Source organism: Carcharhinus amblyrhynchos, chromosome 6 (assembly GCF_965287045.1).
Source record: "Carcharhinus amblyrhynchos chromosome 6, sCarAmb.v2.hapA, whole genome shotgun sequence".
Lineage (NCBI taxonomy): Eukaryota > Metazoa > Chordata > Chondrichthyes > Carcharhiniformes > Carcharhinidae > Carcharhinus > Carcharhinus amblyrhynchos.
The window spans coordinates 119,325,222-119,340,490 of record NC_137329.1 but is presented as its reverse complement, the minus strand read 5'-3'; the positions used below and the strand labels follow the sequence as shown (position 1 = coordinate 119,340,490).

Below are 15,269 nucleotides of genomic sequence, written 5' to 3'. Positions count from 1 at the left end.
TTTCTTGATTCGATTTATTATTGTCACACATATTAGTTTACAATGAAAAGTATTGTTTTTTGCATGCTATACAGACAAAGCATACCGATCATAAGGAAGGAAAGGGGCAGGTGCAGAATGTAGTGACACAATCATAGCCAGTGTGTAGAGAAAGATCAACTTAGTATGAAGTTGGTCCATTCAAAAGTCTGATGGCAGCAGGGAAGAAGCTGTTCTTGAGTCGGTTGGTAGAAGTGGTCAGACTTTTTCCCGACGGAAGAAGATGGAAGAGCGAAGGTCCTTGATTATGCTGGCTGCTTTGCCAAGACAGTGGGAAATATAGACAGAATCAATGGATAGGAGACTGGGCTGCCTGATGGACTGAGTTTTGTTCACAACCTTTTCAGTCTTGGTCAGAGTTTCTGCGCAATGGTTGGTTTTTAAGTTTTTTTTTTGCTTTGCAGCAGATTCAAAACCCTTTTATTGATTTTCAGAAACAAGAAAATTCTTATGCACAATTAAAGGTAACACCAAAGAAAGAAGGCAATGCATGGTATGACGTAGGAATCATCAAAGGAACCAACTCAGTGGTAACTCATTATCACTTACCACCAGAGGGCAGTCACGGCGAGGTGAGTGAAATTCAAATGGCCAATTGGAAAATTATCTCCTGTTTCCCATTCCTTGCATGATCATGGGTTACAGAAGGTTAGGATTCCCATCAGTTTTTGGTAATAAACAGTGCTTGATAGTGCAGAACTTGAATATTCCTGAAAAGACATGCTATCGAAGCCTTTTACCTTGCACTCATCAGGACAAAGAATGCCAAATTTCAAACAATCAGAACAATTTACAAGCTCCAATAGTAGAAACCGGGGTTAACTTTCTGAAACACACTCTCACTGAGTCAGGGTTGACACCTCAAAAGTGAATGTTTTAGTAAAGTCTTTAGCATAACTAAAAGACTTAGGGAAACAGTATGTGAGGTAAAATTATTGGATGGACCTAACTGCTAGTAAACTGATATGAATCTTTTATTAAAAAACAGGACATTACAAAACAGAACCAAGTTTAAATATTCTTTTATTTGTTTCAGGATGCGAGTGCTAACACCCCAGACTACAGCATGCTGAAAAAGCAAGAGCTTCTCCCGGGCACCGCGTACAAGTTCAGGGTTGCTGGAATTAATGCATGCGGAAGGGGCCCTTTCAGTGAGATATGTGCGTTTAAAACCTGTCTCCCTGGCTTTCCTGGAGCCCCTTCTGCTATCAAAATTACCAAGGTACAAAGAGATTGCAGGTTACCACAAATGTACCGAACGGATAGTTCTGCATTTTAGAAGTACCGTACTTTATCGAGCTTTGTCAGCCTTTCTTTGTAAATCACCCGTTCTGCTGCCGCTGCAAACATAGGGTTAGAGAGGTGGGGAGGCTGCTGCTGTAATAATTTAAAGTTACTTTTGCAGGCAGGAAATGTAGTTTAGAAAACCATGTCAAGAAATGCCAGGAAAATATTGTTGAAGCAAGCACTGATTTTAATTTCTCAATTCTGTTCCCCCCCCGCCCCCGCTTTTTTCCCTCCACAGAGTGTAGATGGTGCTCACCTTACCTGGGAACCGCCTGCTACAACTGCCGGCAAGATTCTGGAGTACTCTGTTTATTTGGCAGTGCGCAGCATTCAGGTGACAGAATCGAAATCCGGAAGCCCTGCCCAGTTAGCCTTTATGCGGGTCTACTGTGGTGCTAAGCCGTCTTGTGTGGTGTCCTCATCACATCTTGCTAATGCACATATTGATTGTACGACAAAGCCTGCCATTATTTTTAGGATTGCAGCACGGAATGAGAAGGGATACGGACCAGCTACGCAAGTTAGATGGCTTCAAGGTAACACGGTTTTAATCCGATTTGGGTGCCTGCGTTTTGTGTCTTACTGGCTTGTGAACTTCAAAGTGCCATCATTCTTAAGCAAGAAAATCTGAGTTACGATGCTCCTATAAATGCAGTTTTGCTGGTTGGTGTGCATTCAATAAAGCAGATTTGATTTGATTTATTATTGTCACATGTACTAGTATACAGTGAAAAGTATTGTTTCTTGCCCGCTATCCAGATAAAGCATACTGTTCATAGAGAAGGAAACAAAAGAGTGCAGAATGTAGCATTACAGGCATAGCTAGGTTGTAGAGAAAGATCAACTTAATACAAGGTAGGTCCATTCAAGAGTCTGACAGCAGCAGGGAAGAAGCTGTTCTTGAGTCAGTTGTGCTCTTTTATATTTTTAGTTTGCTGGTTGGCAAATTGGTAGTAAAAGAACTTAAAATTGGGCTAGCTCTGCTGCCTCACAGCATCAGGGACCCAAGTTCAATTCCGGCTTTAGGTGACTGTGTAGCATTTACACGCTGTTCTCATGTCTGTGTGGGTTTCGTCTGGGTGCTCCAGTTTCCTCCCACAATGGATTGGCTATGATAAATTGCCCCATAAGTGCCCCAAGATGTGATGGTCAGCTAGGTTAGATATGGTAAATGTGTGGGGTTAGGGGGATAGGGTGGGGGGAGAAGGCTTGGGTACAATGCTGTCTGAGGGTCAGTGCATACCCGATGGGCCAAATGGCCTCCTGCACTGTAGGGATTCTGTGAACACTGGAAGATCATGGTGACATTAGACTGAATGCTCCCACATGTGAGCATTATTAACACATGGTATGTTTAATGTAAGTACTTTTTGAGACAAAATTAAAAATAGAATTTGATTTGTAAGTTAAAAGGAAGAACATAAAATGGGCAAAGAAGTGGGATTAGGCTAGTTGGCTCCATTTGAAGAGCTCACACTGACACAGGTGCAATGAAGCCAAAAGGCATATGCTACAATTTGAGATGAGTAAAGTATTAATCTCAATATGTTAACGTTGAAAATTTTACAGGCATTTGCTCTTATAGATGAATAAGTGCAGGATGCATGCTGCAAAATGCTGTTATACAGCTGTAAAATTGCAATTGATAACAATTGTGCAGAATCAGCTTTAGTGTTAATGATGATTTAAATTAGCATGAGGGCTCATCGTGGCAAAGGAACTGAATGACTTGTTAAACATGATCAGGCACGGGGAACCATTTTGTCCATCTGAAGCAAAAACCTTAAGCATCATAGGTCCTTCTAAAAAGCCCTTAATCATTTCCTGTAGATGTGCTGGTTAGGTGCATTGGCCATACTAAATTCTCCCTCAGTGTACCTGAACACACGGCGGAGTATGGCGACTAGGGGATTTTCACAATAAATTCATTGTTACCTTTTAATGTAAGCCTACTTGTGACACTAATAAATAAACTTTAAACTTGTAAGGCCTGTACGCCACACAGCTCTTTTTAGACTCGGGTGTGATTGAATTTGGGTTGTAAATCTCTGATTCAGTAGGTTAGTAATATGTGGGCTGAATTTTGTCTGTGTGGCAATGGTCCTGACATCGAGCTGGAAACCTAGAGAACAACGCCTCGGCCTTTCGCAGCATCCTCGGATGCATTTTTCAGCACTCAGGCAGTTAACTGCCTGTCCTCCACCTTTCCAGAGGTTGATAAAATTCCTTAGTGTTGGGAAGATAACAGGCACTCTACCCTCGTCATGTTACACCCTACTTCCTCCCAGCATGGCGATGTACGGCCGGCAAAATTCAGCCCAGGCAAGTGCTCAGATTTGTGGCTTTTTGCAGAAGAATGGGGTGAAATTGCACAATTTGTCTCCCGCCCCCACCCCGAAAAAATATTCTGGTTTGAAAAAAATACTTGAATCCAATATCATTAAAATGAAACGTAAGACCGTAAAACATAGGAGCAGAATTAGGCTTCTCAGCCCATCGAGTCTGCTCCACCATTCAATCATGGCTGTTTTTTTTCTCATCCCCATTCTCCTGCCTTTTCCCATAACTCCTGACCCCCTTATTAATCAAGAACCTATCTATCTCTGTCTTAAAGACACTCAATGACCTTCAGCCTTCTGCGGCAGAGTTCCACAGATTCACCACTCTCTGGCTGAAGAAATTCCTCCTCATCTCTGATTTAAAGGATTGTCCCTTTAGCCCAAGGTTGTGCCCTCTGGTTCTAGTTTTTGCTACTGGTGGAAACAGCCTCTCCACATCCACTCTATCCAGGCCTTGCAGTATCCTGTAAGTTTCAATAAAACCTCCCCTCACCCTTCTAAACTCCAATGAGTACAGACCCAGAGTCCGCAACTGTTCCTCATACGACAAGCTCTTCATTCCAGACTTATTCAGTCATTACAATCACGGTTAATGTCCTTTAAGAGAAGGAGTCACAGAAGCTAGCAAGCAGGCACAGCAGATAATAAAGAAAGTGAATAGAATGTTGACATTTATAACTGAAGGAACAGAATATAAAGATAAGGAAGTATTGTTGCAACTATACATGACATCGGTGAGGCCACACCTGGAGTATTGTGCACAGTTTTGGTCCCCTTATTTGAGGAAAGATAGAGTGACATTGGAGACAGTTCAGAGGAGGTTCATTGGATTGATTCCAGAAATGACGGATTTGTCGTATGAAGAGAGATTGAACACTTTAGACCAATACTTTTTGGAATTGAGAAGAATGAGGGGAGATCAAATTGAGGTATATAAGATGGCACAAGGTACAGATAAAGTAGACTTGAAGTGGATGCATTCTGTTGTGGGGCATTCCAGGATGAGAGGTCATAGTCTTAGGATAAGGGGAGGCACATTTAAAACAGTTGGGGAGAAACTACTTCTCCCAAAGGGTTGTGAATCTGCAGGATTTGCTTCCCCAAAATTGCAGTGGATGCTACGACAGTGAGTAAGTTTAAGGAGGAGTTAGACAGATTTTTAGTTGGTAATGGGTTGAAAGGTTATGGGGAGAAGGCAGGAAGATGGGGATGAGGATCATATCAGCCATGATTGAATGGCAGAATGAACTGGATGGGCCGAATAGCCTAATTCTGCTGCTATATCTTATGAACTTATGAAATCTGCTGCCCTTACCTGGTCTGGCCTATATGTGACTCCAGACCCACACCATCGTGGTTGACTCGGAAATGCCCTCTGAAAAGTTGTATGTGGAAGGGCTATAAATGCTTTTGTTGCCAGCAATGCCACAGTTTAAATAGTCAGTTTAAATAGAAATTCTGACGTAACATCATTTTAAGTTGAAAACACTTTTCAGTAGTGGTTTGTTATCTGATGATTTGATGATCTGTGGAATATAAAATCGTAGATGGTTAGCGCTGTGGAACTGAGCACGAAATATTGATGTGGATAACTCCAGGTTTGTTCAGAAACATCACTATTTAGCTGTATTTGGTTTATTGAGTTTATTGTTTGTAAGCTGCAATGATCAAGAAATGATTAATGATTAGAAATGCACCTCAATTTATTGTCAAATATTAAACTCTTTTCATTTCTTTGTCTGTGTAACTTCAGATATCTCATTATAAAATTCTGCTTGAACCAAATCAAGATGCTGAAATGTTGTGGTAATGATCCGCTGATGTAGCACTAGAATGTTTACGCTGCATTTTAGTTGGATTTAGATTTTTCTCCTTGCAGTAGAGGAAATAATTACCCATTGAGTTAATTATTGGGGGCAGCACGGTGGCACAGGGATTAGCATTGCTGCCTCTCAGTGCCAGAGGCCAAGGTTCGATTCCCGGCTTGGACAACTGTCTGTGTGGAATTTGCACGTTCTTCCCACGTCCATGTGCGACTCCCCCAGGTGCTCCGGTTTCCTACCACAGTCCAAAGATGTACCCGTTGAGTGGATTGGCCATGCTAAAATTGCCTCTTAGTGTCAGTGGGACCAGCTAGGGTAAATTGGTGGGGTTATGGGGATAGGGTCTGGGCGGGATTGTGGTTGGTGCAGACTCGATGGGCTGAATGGCCTCCTGAACTGTAAGGATTTTAAATATTGAATGTAGTATTTCTCTATGCGCTATTGCTGAAGATGGATCCATGTCCAGTAGAATTTTCACAACTCGGTCTTTATGTTTTTTAGACACAGGTGTACAAGGAACCAAAGGCACTGTGAAACGGCCTACAGCATCACCAGACAAGTAAGTGAACTACTATTAAGGGCTCTTTATGGAGAGGCTTTTCTTAGCATTGTTCTTCTTGATGAATGGGATTAAACATTTGCGGTATCTACACTGAAACTCATGCTGGGGCAAATTGCTTCTGCACCAGGAACACAAAACAGCCCATTTTACAGCGCTCGTGATTTTTCTTATCCATGAAATTAACAGAGGAGAGAATTGGCCACTGTAAAACCATCTGCAAATTTCTATAAGCCACTATTGCATTACTTTTATAGACCAATTTTTGTCTTTTTTTAACTGTAAAAACATATGTGTGATTCCCAGAACTGTTTACATAAACATGTTTGACTTGGATAAATAATTTCTCGTCCTAGTATGTTTATCCATCAAATATAAATTAAATAAATTGGGTTTATTTCTTGGATTGAACACCTTGAGTCAACACTCTTTAAGATTTTTGCATCCAATCTGATCTGGTGCTCTTGTCTGCTTTACTTGGCATGAGGTACTCATTGGAACCCCTACAGTGCAGAAGGAGGCCATTCAGCCCATCAAACCTGTACCGACAATAATCCCATCCAGGCCCTTTCCCTGCAACCCCATGTATTTACCGTCTAATCCCCCTGACATTAAGGGCCAGTTTAGCAAGGCCAATCAACCTAACCTGCACACCTTTAGAGTACGGGAGGAAACCGGAGCACCCAGGGGAAACCCATGCAGACACGAGGAGACCCTGCAAATTCCACACAGTTACCTGAGGCCAGAATTGAACTCAGGTCCCTGGTGCTGTGAGGCAGCAGTGCTAACCACTGTGCCACCATGCATGAGTCCTTCAAACTTTTCTCCCATATTTTGTAGTAATTTTCTGACCTGGGAATAAATGTTTTTTGATGTCCAAAATAGTTGATGGTTGTGCAAGAATGAATATTTGAGACAGTCCGATTGTAGGGGCCTCATGGCACCTAATTGAAAAATGCTTAGAGATGAATGCTCTCTCAGAATTGGTCCCCACACATGCCCTGTGCCATTGGAATTCTAGGTAAAAATGTGCTCTCCACTCTACAGTGGTGGTCGCAAAGTGCCAGTGTTTTTGCTGGGCAGCAGCCTTTCTAAATATCGCAAATTTTAGAGATCCATGCCACCTTTTTTAATTCATTCGTTCTGCAGTCTTGCCAGCCAAAATCTTCAAGGGAATTAAAATGTTTGATGCCTTCAACTGAAGTGTTTAAATGGGCAATCATTGGGATTTTAGATGAATGGAACTAGAGATTCTGCTCCAGATTTCAAAGTGAAGTTAAAAGTTTATTTATGTATGTCACTGCTAGACTTACATTAACACTGCAATGAGGTTACTCTGAAAATCCCCTAGTTGCCACACTCCGCTGCCTGTTTGGGTACACTGAGAGAGAATTTAGCACGGCCAATGCACCTAACTAGCACATCTTTTGGACTGTGGGAGGAAACCCACACAGACACTGGGAGAAAGTGTCGACTCCCCACAGACAGTGACCCAAGCCAGGAATTGACCCTGGGTCCCTGGCGCTGTGAGGCAGCCACTGTGTGACTGTGCCACCCAAGTGGACCTAGGAAATGTCTACATTTGCTTGCAAGGGAAGTTTCTCTGCATCTTTCCCTTCTGTATCGCTTGTACATTGATTATGACTGGATGTGGGCAGGAAAAAATAGTGTTTCTTGTGACCCTTTAGTAGCCAAAGAAACCTTGCCCTTCAGCCCTTCTTGTCCCTTTACCCTCCTTTAATTGAATGGCGGAGCTGACTTGATCGTTCCACCGAAATCCAGTCACAATGTACAAGCGATACAGGAGGGAAAGATGCACAGAAACCTCCCCTGCAAGTGAATTTACGCACTTCCTAGGTCCACTTGGGTGGCACGGTCACACAGTGGCTGCCTCACAGCGCCAGGGATCTGGGGTCAATTTCTGGCTTGGGTCACTGTCTGTGCGGAGTCAGCACTTTCTCCCAGTGTCTGTGTGGATTTCCTCCGGGTGCTCAGATTTCCTCCCAGAGTCCAAAAGATGTGCTAGTTAGGTGCAATGGCTGTGCTAAACTCTCCCTCAATGTACCTGAATCGGAGTGTGGCAACTAGGGGATTTTCACAATACCTTCATTGCACCTATATCCTATGATCCTTACCATTGTTCAGAAATGCATGACAGCAAATGGCACTTCCAGATGGAAACAGATAGTTTCAATTATTCTCCTCCACTATGTTATGATGCAGGAGAGATAAATTTTTGAACAGGGAAGGAATTAAGGGTTATGGTGAGCAGTCGGGTAAGTGGAGCTGAGTCCACAAAAAGATCAGCCATGATGTTATTGAATGGCGGAGTAGGCTCGAGAGCCAGATGGCCTACTCCTGCTCCCCAGTTCTTTTGTTCTTGTGTTCTTATGACCACAGTGAAAAACAATTAACCCAATGCCATGAATATTTTGCAGCACTAAAAGTGGCGGTGCCAAGAAATCCAAGTCCGAGTGATGAATAGAAGAACTTTTCTATTTGCTGAATGAAAGAAGTAAAGTACCGTTGGATAGTATTTGTATTTATTTTGTAAATGTTTTGTAATATGTTTCTGTTATACTCTTAATCCCTATAACTTGTGAGCTTCTTAGAGAAGGAATTTAATTTGTATTAATTGTACAAAGTACATTTCTTGTTTTAGAACTGTGACAATAGGCTTCAGGCAAGTTTTAAATGATAGCTTTTTAGAAACATAATGTAGATTTTAAATTTGTATTAACATTACTGTGTAGAGTTCATGTAGGTGGCTTGTTTCTAAAGTGGCTTATTCTGAAATCACTACAGTAGTGACTGGATGTTTGCCGTGCAAGCAGTGGTTTAAAGAGTTTTCAAAGAAATGTTGGTGTTTCACCTTGTTGCAGGTGGATTAGGTAGGTCTTTAAAGCATGTTTATATGTGGATGACGTTTGGGACCAAAAAAGGCACTACGGAGAAGCGGCTTCCTTCTCAGAGTAGCACTTACACAGATTCTGAATCACCATTAGAAACAAAAGTTATTGAACGATTTTTCTTTGTGTGTGCGTGTGTGCGCGCGACCAAGTGACATTTTTGTGCATGATTTGTGATGAAAAATTAAAAACTGCTTTTTTATTTTCAATTTTTATACAACTATAAAAATGATTGAAGATGTATTGGGTATTATACGAGTTGTATGACCCCACGGTTTCCCTTAACTCCCTTAAGAAACATCACCAAATCCTTCAACCGTAATCATCTATTGTTGGCCCAGAAAGGAATTTTCTAAAGTCTTTTGCAGCAGCAATAGTTTGGTTTCTTCAGACTTGAAGACTTGCCTCACACACACAATTATTCCCGTGTAGAAATGGCAGGGGAAATCTAGGAAAGGTGTACGGCAAGGGCATCGATTCCAGTCTTCCAACAGGCGGTGATGATTGACTAATAAAGCATCACAAGCAAAGCAAGCTTTAAATGCTTTGTCTCAATTGTACGGATTAAAGTAAATTGAAGTCCCTTCTATGAGAGCTTCCTATTTTGGTGAGCACAATTAATTTCTGGAAAGTTGTAGGGTCATGCAACTTTAAGGATTTGTAACTTGGAACATTTTTTGTTGGACTGGTTGAGGTTGAAAATTAATGCTTTAATACTGGCTAATTTCATCATAAAATTGTATAGTTCAGAAGATTACCTTTGCTATAGCTATAGCTAACCAGTAGAGATTTGTACTTGTCATTGAACTCTGTAGTTGATAATTTCTTGCATTTTTCTTTTTTATTTGCTTTTCTACTTTTTTCTCATTAACCCGTTACTTGTCCAACCAAGTTATTGCGCAAAGATGCAGAGAAATTCTGAGCTGAATTTTAGGTGATGCACACAGATCTGCACTCAGCACTTCTGTTAATCCCACACTAACAGTTTCAGCTTTATTGAGGTGCATTGGGAAGTGTCAGTCCAGTGGAAAGTTATAATTTTTACTCACATTGCTCTTGTATCTTTCTATAGATATATATTATGTATAATATCATTGGAGAATTCTTTATTTGGTAAGATATGTTAAGCTTGCTTTCTTTGCAGTAAATACTGCTTTAAACAATTTTGTGCAGTTTAGTTAATTAAAAAGCTACAATTCCACCAATGGATGGATCAGTTGGTATATTTCCTCACGCCTTGCGATTGGATATTCACTTTATACTTCTAACTTGATAAGAAGTAGACATAGTTTTGTTTTTATTTTAAAAAGATGTAGACATTTTATAAACTGGGCTAGTTAAGGTTTTCACCGGAGCCCTTTTAAGACAAATTTCTAATTTTCAAAGATGAAGTGTGACTTAAAGTAGGATCCACTCAGCGCCGTTCCTGCTAGGTTTCTGCTGTAATGAAAAATAAAGGAAAAAAAAGTTGCCGAACGTGAATGCTATTCTCTTGATCATAATGTACAGTTCCAACCATTCACAACAGCGAGCGGTTCAGATTGAAAAGATGCATTTAAATATGTTCAATATAATGTACATTAAAATCACATACTTTTTATATTGTGGAAATATGAAGATCTGATTAGCATGCCCCATAATAATGGTGTGCTCAAGACAGAATAGACCTCTAGCAGTTATGTTTGATTTCTCCATGACCAGGAGTCGATAGTGAGGCATCAAAAGCCAAGGTTGTTCTCCCAAAAGTATACTTGTTATTTTGATCAGGGGTACTTAAGTTTTATTTTTGTGCTTTTCTTTTTATTATTTTGAGCAAGGGCAAATTTGATTTTCAGTACAGGGTAGTTTAAAAACTGGATTATTGATGTAAACCGTACTTCTGTGTTTTAACATGCATCCAGAAAATGCACATTTTATCAGTGTCAAGAGTAAAACGTGCAGATTTGGGGCAGGGGGGCAGAAATTAATGGTGCTATATAGAAAGCTGGTTGAATGTAGCTTTGGTTATCTGTTCTTGCTGAAAAATAGTTGTATAATGAAATTGTGTTTCTGCTTGTGATGTTTTTTATTCCTCGTTTCCATGACCTTCGTGACTTTCATTTCCACCCCCAACCCATTTAATTTTTTTTGCCTTTTTTCCAAAATGACACTTATTTCCTGTGAATTTCACTACCAACTTTTCCCCCTCCTCCCGCCCCGAAGCCTCAACCAACTGCCCCTTAAAACCCTGAATTAATCGAAAACCGACACAGCTGAGACCATGACTGGTAATTCCCAAGTTTTAATATATCCAGCCACAGCATGACGTGTTGGAGCTGAAAGAGTTAAGAGACATGAAAGCACCTTGGGAGGCAGAAATAGATGTTCCAGCCACCGACACGTTTTCTGAATTACTTCACGTCTTCAAAAGTACCTAAACAACCGCTGATACAAAACTGAAGTAACGGGCTGGTCGTTTTATATGAAAGTAACTTTTAGAATAAAAACTAATATGAAGTTGCTTTGCATAAAGTTTGTGGAATTGGATGTGAAAATAGTGGATGCTAAAAATGACACAAGGTTCATGTGGAAAGTTTTGCGTATTTTGTTGATTTGGACGGAGGGAGAAGGAACTGCGTTTCTCTGTGTCAGTAGGTCCAAATGAGTAGTGTACTGTACAAAAGGAGGCACAGAAAGTAATGAGTCTGCCCCATTTGTAGTCCAGGGACTTGGAGGGATTATGTAAATCACATCTTTCATCTTTGTTGCCTCTTGCCTGCTCACTTTGTATAGATTGAGAGCTTTCCTTGCCCAAGTATCTTGGTTTCCTATTGACCTTATCCTGGAGCTTCCTTTTTTGTCCTTGTTTACTTTCATACCACCATCATCTGTAAGACAAAAATACAATAGCAGATAAAGACCAGTATATATATCTGTGAAGATAAGATGGTATCAGTATGACCATCACGGCCACATTTAAATTAATATTTTCTCCCCATTTGGGTAATTTATTTTTAATTGTATGTTAGTCTGCACAAGCTGCATCGTGGTGGGAGTGCTGCAGTGCACATACTGCTTCTGACTCCACTGAGACTCTTGAGATTAAGAGGTCAGGCTAGAAGAATTTGGAGTTTTTGGTGTGTTAGGCTGGCATATTACATTCCTTATGACAGGAGTCTGCATGTTTTCAGGGCTATTATATCTGCTAAGCAATTCTTTTTTTTAAAATATGTCTCGAATTTGAGATTACCGCTTAAAGCTTCGAACTGTGATAATTGCCACATCACTCTCCCACATCAAATTTATTGTTGACTTTAAGTTTGTATTATCGCAACAAATCTGAAGTTGTAAGAAGCGATGCAAGGCAGTTCTCTGGCAGATGCAGGAAGTATTTAGACACACCATTGACTGACATGTGCAACAGCCTGTACTGTATGAAGCAGTAATACCTCATGTGTAACTCGAGCACATCTGATGTCTTGATGAAGTCAGTTTTTAAATTCATTTGTGGAATGAGGGTGTTGCTGACAAGGATAACATTTCTTATCCAGCCCCAGTTGTCCTTTAAAAGATGATGATGAACCGTTGCAGTTTGTGTGGCATAGCTGCTTCTGCAGTGTTTTTAGTGTGCCTGTGGGTTAGAACAACTATCCTGTTTAATGAAGATGGGATAATGACTGGAGGTTATAAAAGTTTACTTTGAGCTCTCAAAATTAAATTAGGCTTGACCCATTTTGGGAAGGGAAGACGTGAAAAATAAGCACAGGGAATTCCAGACAATTATTTTATTTACTCCAGTAGCAAGCAATAGTATTTAATTCTAATCACAGAGGCAGTATTAAAGGAATCCCAAGCACAAAGAAATGCATTACTTCCAAAGAAAGTATGTAGAAGTTGCCAATAAACTCCTTGATTATTCTGTATATATAAAAAAATGAAAGTGCTGCCTCCCCCAACAGGAGCAGGGTTTTTCCTACCCATTTAAATTTGTGGACAATTGGAATCTGTGCACCCACGCGCTTCCCGAGCAGCGCCATTTACAGGGAAATTGAATTTAAAATCTCAGTGGCTGCTGATCTTTCTGATAATGTCAGAACCAGATTGGTACTCTAGTTGTCACTCTAGGAATCACATGGCCAGAACTTTACCACCACACCTTCCCTGGCATAAGGGCAGGTGTAGGCTTGCAGAAGAGAATTCTCTGTTGGCCTCAGGTGGGATTTTACGAGCCTCGCCTGAGCGAGGTCGCAAAATCCTGCCCCATGTTACTGATTTGAATATATTCTTAGTGTTTAAGATTTCTCTGCCTTGTTGAAACCTGGGCTCATTTTCAGAAATGTTTTGTCAGAAAGGACAGCAGTTTTCAAAATAAACTTGGTCTTGAGTCGGATTTAATTTTACCCCTCGTAGTACAGGTGATTAGGAAAGGTTTTTTGTTTTAGAAAGGGAGTTGTGCTGTCCACAATTCCTTAAAATGAAATAAAGTTTTAATAATGGTTTTATTCAGTTGTCACGGTGATAATCTGTCGTCTTCGTGGAGGAAAGCTATGACATTGCACTTATTGAGTTATACACCAGATAACCTTCAACAACTTGAATTATAACTCAACAATATAAAGTGTCTCATTTTCTCTCCTCTGCCCTCTATCAGCAGTATTGAATAGCCATTATCTACGCCCAAGCTTTGTCGCATGAGATACTTCCTTGTACACCTTATGTTAATTTTCTACTGATCCTTTTCAGACTTCTTCCTAATTTTTGACTAAGTTTACTTTGATGGCTTTTGCACTGTATCCTACCAGCACCTTGCTCTTGATCAGTGGATTTTGAGGTATTATCAAACAGTATGTGGCAGCATAGTGACACAGTGGTTAGCACTGCTGCCTCACAATGCCAGGGACCTGGGTTAAATTCCCGACTTGGGTCACTGTATGTGTGGAGTCTGCATGTTCTCCCTTTGTCTGCCTGGGTTTCCTCCGGGTGCTCCAGTGTTCTGACACAGTCCGAAAGACATGCTGGTTAGGTGGATTGACCAGGCTAAATTGCCCCTTGTGTCAGGGGGACTAACTAGGGTAAATGCATGCATGGGATTATGGGGATAGGGTCTGGGTGGGATTGTAGTTGGTGCAAACTCAATGGGTCAAATGGCTTCCTTCTGCAATGTAGGATTCCATAAATAACCCCCTAGTTTTTGACCATGTTTACTTTGATTGCTTTTGCACTATTATCTTACCAGCACCTTGTCCTTGATCAATGATTTTGAGGTATCATCAAACATTATGGTCTCTTGCAATGCCTTTTTTTTCATTGTTGGTTGACCTCTGAAGGGGTAGGCCAATACTTGCAAATTAGCAAGATAGAACATAGAACATTACAGCGCGGAACAGGCCCTTCGGCCCACAATGTTGCGCCGACCAGTCTTATTTTTAAAAAAAAACATTGACCCACTAATCTAAACCAATCCCTTTTCGTCCATAAACCTATCCACCAATCTCTTAAATGCCCCCAAACTAGGCGCATTTACAACTGCAGCAGGCAGGGCATTCCAGTCCCTCACCACCCTCTGGGTAAAGAACCTGCCCCTGACATCCGTCCTATAACTACCCCCCCTTAATTTAAAGCCATGTCCCCTCGTGCTAGATTTCTCCATCCGAGGAAACAGGCTATCACCATCCACCCTATCTAAACCTCTAATCATCTTATATGTTTCTATAAGATCCCCTCTTAGCCGCCTTCTTTCCAGTGAAAACAACCCCAAATCCCTCAGTCTCGCCTCATAGGACCTCCCCTGCATACCAGGCAACATCCTGGTAAACCTCCTCTGCACCCTCTCCAAAGCCTCCACATCCTTCCTGTAATGTGGGGACCAGAACTGCACACAGTACTCCAAGTGCGGCCGCACCAGAGTTGTGTACAGTTGCAACATGACGCTGCGACTCCTAAATTCAATCCCCCTACCAATAAACGCCAAGACACCGTACGCCTTCTTAACAACCTTATCTACTTGATTCCCAACTTTCAGGGATCTATGTACACATACACCTAGATCCCTCTGATGATGTCACATTGGGATGGCCCAATGTGACATCATCCACCGACTACAGTGATGCCCAAGCTCAGATAGTTCTTTTTTAAGAAGCTGCTCCTGGTAACTGGTGGCATTAGTCGGAGTACAGATACACTGGTTGAGTGACATTCAGTTGTAACTCATGTCCAGAGAGATCTCATCAGGATCACACAAAGAACATGTGATCATCTTCGTCTCCAGGAAACCCCTTGGATTTTTATGTTGCTGATTGCAGCGACATCAAGAATAGGAAAATTGAATGTGAAA

At 41.1% G+C, this 15,269-nt stretch overlaps 1 protein-coding gene across 2 annotated transcripts in view; it reads left to right on the top strand.

Annotated features, from left to right (window-relative positions):
- Positions 1–14,387, top strand: part of LOC145344260 (host cell factor 1-like) — a 79,855-nt gene extending 65,468 nt beyond the window's left edge. Inside the window, exons 21-25 of one of the 2 annotated variants that reach the window (XM_080191307.1) lie at positions 474–611; positions 1,076–1,261; positions 1,565–1,862; positions 5,990–6,047; positions 8,486–14,387. In XM_080191307.1, coding sequence (XP_080047433.1) covers positions 474–611; positions 1,076–1,261; positions 1,565–1,862; positions 5,990–6,047; positions 8,486–8,525 — 720 coding nt within the window. In that variant the 3' untranslated portion in view covers positions 8,526–14,387. The remainder of the gene's footprint in view (positions 1–473; positions 612–1,075; positions 1,262–1,564; positions 1,863–5,989; positions 6,048–8,485) is intronic. The other variant, XM_080191306.1, reaches the window with a different exon arrangement.
- Positions 14,388–15,269: the final 882 nt, after the last annotated feature.